General features: G+C 44.0%; 1 protein-coding gene across 2 annotated transcripts in view; it reads right to left on the bottom strand.

Moving 5' to 3' along the window:
* dock4b (dedicator of cytokinesis 4b) overlaps positions 1-7,500 on the bottom strand; it is a 151,841-nt gene that overhangs the window by 16,203 nt on the left and 128,138 nt on the right. For both annotated transcript variants that reach the window (XM_062517855.1, XM_062517857.1), the window contains exons 43-44: positions 2,382-2,465; positions 1,261-1,380 (exon numbers count right to left, since the gene is read on the bottom strand). In XM_062517855.1, the coding sequence (XP_062373839.1) occupies positions 1,261-1,380; positions 2,382-2,465 (204 nt within the window). The remainder of the gene's footprint in view (positions 1-1,260; positions 1,381-2,381; positions 2,466-7,500) is intronic.

Here is a 7,500-nt window from a genome sequence, read left to right as displayed (position 1 = left end):
TTCATGTTTGCATCCTACCCAAAGCAGGGGGTAGGTTGGGAGGAGGTAAATATTAAAATGTACATAATTATCTATGCAAATGAGGCTTATTATCAATGCTAATCATCTTATTACAGTTGTCTACTGCATTAATGTTCTTTTACATCCTTGAAACTAGACATCACATTGCAGTAGAACATGCATGCTATGCAATAACCTAATAGTCGAGAGGAAGATAGCCTTATACTGTATTTGCAAGTGTACGTTGAATTCGTATGCACTATGTTAATTATGCATAATCACTATGCTAATTCACTTGTTAAGACTATCAAAATGTATTAATGGGATGTGATAACCTTGAAACTATAGATCTATCATTGTCATAGATAAATGAATTGTAAATTGGAAAACAATGTAACTATTTATAGGTTTGAGAAAGGTATTAGGCTCATTTACTTCCAGACTCATTGTTTTAATAGGGAAGGAGGTTGAGTGTGTGTGTGTGTGTGTGTGTGTGTGTGTGTGTGTGTGTGTGTGTGTGTGTGTGTGTGTGTGTTAAACTGGATATGGTAATTGTACATTTCTAGGCATACAGCTCATTCATCATCATTGCAAACAACCTCATTATCGCATGCAAAACAGCTCATTCTTTAATAACTTTCAACTCAAGCACTGCTCTATCCATAACTGTGAATAAAACTGTTTTTATCATATTTAACAGATGATTGTTTTTATGTCATAACACCATTATGAGTACAGAGTACAAAATAAAAGTTGTACCACTGAGCGCTTTCTAACTTGTCCCAGTGGAACAACCACTAGGATAAATATAGCAGTTGGTTGTGCTTATCCTGGGCCATTTCTGGCATTTATCCATCCAGAGCTGTGCCAGGGGGATATTCCAAGTACATTAGTGGCAAACCTGGCTAAATTAACTCATAGTGAGTAGTCGATCTTAAATCTAAAGAAGAACCCATTGGCTTAATTACACCTCGCGAAACAGGGCCACAGCAGCGATCTTCCTTTAGAAGGTTGTATTCTTAAGATGAGGTAATTTACGGAAATTTGTTATCATCACTTACTTTAAATTAGCCAGACTTATTACCGCCGACTCAGAGCCTGTTAATCAAGCCTGGCTAGAAAAGAATCCACATGATGCGGATACTCCCCCCAGATGTGAGCCAGATCTGGGCCAAATTTGGGCCGATGTTGGGTGGGGGCACCCCTGAGGGCTGTAGAGTAGTTCTCCGTTCTCTGTGTGTGCGGTGTACTGTAGCTCACCTGGATGCCCAGACTGGACTTCATGAGGTGGAACTGATCCACCAGCTTCTTGTGCAGCGGCCGCATGTCCTGGGGGACGAACTTCTCGTGCACGGCCAGGCCGAACTCCAGGATGTGCGCCTGGATGGACGTGGAGAGAAGGGGGCGGACAGGAAGACAGTGGGCTCGTGAGATTACAGGGGGCACACACTTCAGCAACAGCTACTCCCCAACTCACTATCTACTGTATCTGTCTGTCAGTCTGTTTGTCTGTCTATCTATCGATCTACCTATTTATCTAACTAGCTAGCCAACTAGCTATCTACAATATGCAACATTAACAAGAAAAAAAACAACAACAACAATATGTGGGCCTAAGGGTAAGTGACGTTTGGTTAAGGCTCTAGTCTCACCAGGTACAACAATAGCAACAACACTCAACTGAAAAAACTACTGATCTGCAACTTTAACAATAACAATCAGCTATAAAACAGCATGAAAATGGAAACAATATTCATATAAAAAGAGGCTTGACCGTGCAATTTCTCTTCCTGTGCTGAAGACTACTACTTCTAATACTTCTGACTACTTCTGTGCTGCCAGTCTATGAGCTACTGTCGAAATCTTTTTTTACAGGCTTCCAATAACTCAGGAACAGACTTGGATATGATGGCCGTACCCTTGATGATGAAACTCAAAGGTCCATTCTAGATGTATTAATCATGAATGAAATTAAGTATTATGATGAAATCGTGAAGCTCTGGATGATCAAAAGGCGTTTCACGAGCTCTCTTGATCAGTATTGTGAGACTATTTCTACAAAACTACAACCTCCTAATTTCTTACTACACCTCCGTAGAGGTTGGCTTTATACCTTATGACTGTATTGGGATCAGTTTCACATTTTATTTTACTCTCAGAAGGGTCTATTCTCAGAGAGTTAGACAAAAGAGACAGAACAAGAGAGGGAGAGAAAATGTGGGAGACGGAGAGAGAGACACACAGAATGAAAGAGAGAAAGAGCAAGAGAGAGAGAGTGAGAGAGAGAGTAAGTGTGTGTGTGAGAGAGAGAGAGAGAGAGACAGACACTGTTGTGTGGACAGTCTGGTTTGATAATCCTGCCGCTCCAGCAGTGCACAGACCTGTTCAAACATGAGCTCTCGTAGTCGCCCAATCTTATCACCGTCTTCTGGGTGGTTCACAATGTAGTCCTTCACAAAGAACGCCTGCAGAGAGGGAGGAGAGAGAGAGAGAGAGTGTGTATCAATCCCAGTCTTAATTTAGATGTATTTTCTTTTATTATTATTATTATTTATTTAATTTTATTTTAATTTAAGCACACTTGTCATGTCAATAAAGCTTATTTGAATTTGAATTTGAATTTGAGAGAGAGAGAGAGAGAGAGAGAGAGAGAGAGTGAGAGAGTGAGAAATATAAATACAACACTAAACCAATCATGAATCAGAAACAGGCAGAGAGCAGGTGCTGAGGTGAGCTGACATTTTAACCCCGTGCTGCAAACCTGTCCCCGAGTCTCCACTCGGCTAAGTGAAGCCATAATTAACACGGCCAAACATCTGCAGCTCGCACGTTTTCGCAGCCACCTAAGGGCTGATTGGATGTTTGTGTGGGAGAGTGTTCAGTGTGAGTGTGAGTGTGTGTGTGTGTGTGTGTGTGTGTGTGTGTGTGTGTGTGTGTGTGCACACGTGCTTGTTTTCAACTAGGCTGCATGCTGAAAATCAAGGTAGAAACACATAATCACATGCACTCTAGTCTAGTACACACACACACACGCACACATCATCACACGCATATGTATACTCAAACAAACACACACACAGACACACACAGACACACACACACACACACACACACACACACACACACACACACACACCACACACACACACACACACACACACACACACACACACACACACACACACACACACACACACACACAAGCAGTTTCAGTGTCATTCAGTCTATCAGGCAGCTACGCTATCAGCAGGCTGTGTGTGCCCCTAGGCTGCTGTGAGATGCTGCAGTGCTGTGAGTGGTGAGGCATCAGCACCCGGGGGCAATTGAGGGGCAATTGAGTGTGGGGTGAATTTAAGATGCCATCAGGGGCCTCATGATGGGTGAGAGATATTTTTCTTTCCCTTTAAAGATTATTCACCCTCATCCATTCAAACAGACACACACACACACACACACACACACACACACGCACGCATGCACACCCACACACACGTGCGTGCATGCACACCCACACACACACACGCGCGTGTGCGCACACACAGACACACACACAGGCACACACGCACATACACACATGGGCATGCAAGCATATGCAGTCAAGGGCACAAGCACATTTTCGCAAAAAAAAATTGAATTCATAAACTCTCGCCACATACATACATACACACACACACCCAAACACACACAGACACCTCATTCTGCAGCACACAGTGAGATAGGCTAGACGATGTTACTTTGAAATGTGATATGAGTGTTTGATTTAAGCTCTGCATTACTCTCTGGATACATACCCGCACGCACACACACACACACACACACACACACACACACACACAGCCTTTCAAATATTCCTATGGGGAGCAAAGAAGAGAGTGTGGGACTGACTCGCTCTAACTCAAGATTAGATATGCATATTACATGTTATAAACAACATAAACACACACATACAAACACAGTACAAGGTAATACAGAAACATACTATACACACATACACAGTAAAGGACAGCCCTCTCCCCCAACACACACACACACACACACACACAAACACACACACACACACATAAAGACACACACACACACACACACACACACACACACACACACACACACACACACACACACGACACAGACACAGACACGGATAAATGCCAAGGATAAATAAAACTCAAAAGCAGTCTTTCAAAGCATCTTTTCAAACGGAGGCAAGAAAAGGAGGAGAGAGAGATAAAGAAGCAGAGGAACGAGTGAGAGAGAAAGGCATCCAGGGAGAAAGATAGAAAGAGGGGATAGGAGGGAGGGATAAGAGGGATAACGAAAGTACACAGAGAGGATCATCCTGTGCATCTCCACAGTGAGACAGCGTGTGTGTGTGTGTGTGTGTGTGTGTGTGTGTGTGTGTGTGTGTGTGTGTGCGTGTGTGTGAGACTATCTCCAAAGGGCCAGCCTTAAGGGAGGGACTGCCTTGACTACAGGCCTCTCTTTCCTCTCTGCCACCCTCACAACCTGCCACTGACCACAACTCTCTCTTTCTCTCTCTCTCTCTCTCTCTCTCTCTCTTTCTCTCTCTCTCTCTCTGTGCTTGTATCTGTCACTGTCCATCTGTCTCTCACTCTCGGTCTAGCGCTTTCTTTCTCTCCATTTTCAGTCATCTCTTTCTTTACATCTCTTTCTCTCTCGATCTCTCTCAATATATCTGTCTCTTTCTTAGTCTCTCTCTCTCTCTCTCTCTCTCTCCATGGCAGGCATCAAACCCAGAGTCTGCACACTTCAGATATGCCTTTTTTTGTGTGTTTTGTTTTGTCATTACGCTAAGAAAAAAACATTACATTACAATAAAACACAGGAAAAAGGAAAGATTCAAGAAGTGTGTGGACTTTTTTTTAACAATTTATTAACGGTCAACTGAAGGCATCAAACCCAGCACACCAGTGGTTTCAACCCTGTGTCCACCCAGCAGAGGTCAGCGAGTCACAGTCTCTGCCATAGACCCCCTAGAAAAACAATATCAAGCCCTGGAGCTCAGAGGTATGGGATTCATCTCCGGCTGCATGGAGTGTCCGACTTTTTCCCTTCCAAGAGCTACTTTGACTAAATTAACATGGCCGAGAGCTACCAATGTTTTGTATTTTATATTAGTAATATAGTATAGCTGATCTCCACCCAACAGAGCTGAATGCGTTTCGTATGCCTTTCAAGGCTCCTTTCAACTCTTCTCTTCTCTGTTTGTAGAATGTTAACTTGATTTGATCGGAATTTCAACAGGCTTGCCAAGTGACTGTGTTATCAGATTTCTGAGGGTTCTCTTTGTACTTTTGGAGAGATTCTCAGAAACAGGTCAGAAGCTACAGGTAGCTTGTGAGCTACCTGTTGGAGACCTTTCCATTCACCCACTGAATGGAAATTCAAAAATCTAATACAAAGCTGCTTCATTAGCATGCCTGTTTCTATTCTATGTTACCACAGCTAACATGGACAACAACACGGCTATCACAGTAACAAGCATGAAAAGTCTCCAAACACACTTGGTTGGCTCCATTTGACCTACACGGACACGCTGGTTGTGGTTCGTAGAGAGAGAGAGAGAGTTAAAAGTTCATGCACTGTCAGAGAGTCCATGAAATATTCAGACAGGGTCTTCAGATCTGGTAAACCAACTGTGAGGGGAGAGGCACGCGGCTGCTTTATTCAGAGCAAATGGGAGCCAACATGTGTTTACTGAAAAAAACACATTGATCTGAGGGGGCTCTCCAGACAGCGTCCGATGTATTGAGCGAGTGCGAGGAATATGTGTAATGTCACTCCAAACGAGGGAGGGTATCGAGAAGGAGATGGAGAAAGAGATAGAGAGAGGCAGAGAGAGAGAGAGATAGAAAAAGAGAGAACGAGATAGAGAAACATATATGTGTTTGTAGGCAATGAGGGAGAGGGAGAGAGAGCATGTAAAAAGCATGATGCACTTAAAAAGAATATGTGAAAAGAAGGAGAAAAGGGAGGAGGAAGAGGCACAAAAAAAAAAAAAAAATCCCCACACACTTGGTGAAGCAGAGGAGCCAGACTAGCTGTCAAGTGAGTCTGAAAATCATTAGAAAGCCCCAATTAAAAATGAAGCGCTTTGCAAATGAGAGCGGGAGAGCAGGCTGGCTTTCTCCTCCAGGCCTTCAAATTGAAGTCATGCATCTAAATATTAATGCTGGCGGGGGCTGGGGGGGGGGGGGGGGTGATGGGTGGGTGATGGGTGGGGGGTGAAGGGTGTTAGGGCTGCTCCATTCAGCGCCGTGCAAATTGGGCCTCCCCGTCATTAGCACAATGCAAATAAATGCATGCATTTAGGGAGTGTGTGGTGAGCGTGGTACTTTGCGCGCAGCAGTCGAGTCGTGCCTGCTTTGTAATGCGGCAGCAAATTGAAACATGAGCCGTTTGTCACATCGTGAGTGTGTGTGTGTGTGTGTGTGTGTGTGTGTGTGGGGGGGGGGGGGGGCAGCACAAGGACACTGGTACAGATGCACTATATGTATGCACGTGCATACAAGCATGCACAATCACACACACACACACAAACACATGCGCACACACACACTCACACACGCAGACGCGCGGCTTAAAAACGATGCACAAACACCCACAGGCGATGAGAAGAAAGGGCGCCAGGACAAAAAGGAGAATAAAAAAAATGAAAAAAAAAAAAACGAAAGCAGTTCCTTGTGAGCAACTTCGCTCTCCGCTCTCCGAGCGAAACCTTTCAGTGCCTCCGAGGAGGTGAGCAAAAGGCCGCTATTAACGGGGGGTTGCTATGCAACAGTTGGACGAGAGTGCTCGCTGGAAAGAGGCTTATTTTCCCAGCGCCACGTGACTCCCCACACATCTCTCGCCGTTGCCTTTTATGCGCTATGGATTTTCTGCTCACAAGGCTTCTGCAACAGCTACCTATTTTCAGGCCCCCCCCCACCCCCTCCCCCCTTCTCTTTTGTTTTTCTGCAGGCAGAGTGAAGGGCAGTCTCACCCAGCAATTTTCTGAATGTATTTCATATTAAAAAAAGAAGGTGATGCTGGCTGAATATTGCTTTGCTGGATATTGTGGAGATGCTAATTAAGCTAATAAGGCTGGGGGTCATGGCTAATTAACTAGCAGCTAAATTTCACATTGAGATTGGGGGAGATTTACATTTACATTTATTCACTGAACAGAAGTTATGTATTTATTTATTTATTTTTTATCCAAAGTGACTTACAAAATGAGAAATAACACTCAAACTACACTATAAAGGAGACTTTAGGCAAGAATAAACACTACGAGAGGATGGGAGTGCAGAAGTGCTAGTCAAAGAGTAGTCGAAGGAGATTATGGTAGAAGGAGGAGGACGTAGAAGGTGGATAGAAATGGAAGAGCCTGCTAAGTGCATGGTAAGTGCATGGTAAGTGCATGTTAGGTGTTCCGGGTTAACTATGAGCAACAAAAAGGGACAAACCATGCCTGAGAGCCATTATTTAACATGCTTCTGT

Source organism: Sardina pilchardus, chromosome 17, assembly GCF_963854185.1.
Source record: "Sardina pilchardus chromosome 17, fSarPil1.1, whole genome shotgun sequence".
Classification (NCBI taxonomy): domain Eukaryota; kingdom Metazoa; phylum Chordata; class Actinopteri; order Clupeiformes; family Clupeidae; genus Sardina; species Sardina pilchardus.
This window is presented reverse-complemented; position numbering and strand designations above follow the sequence as displayed.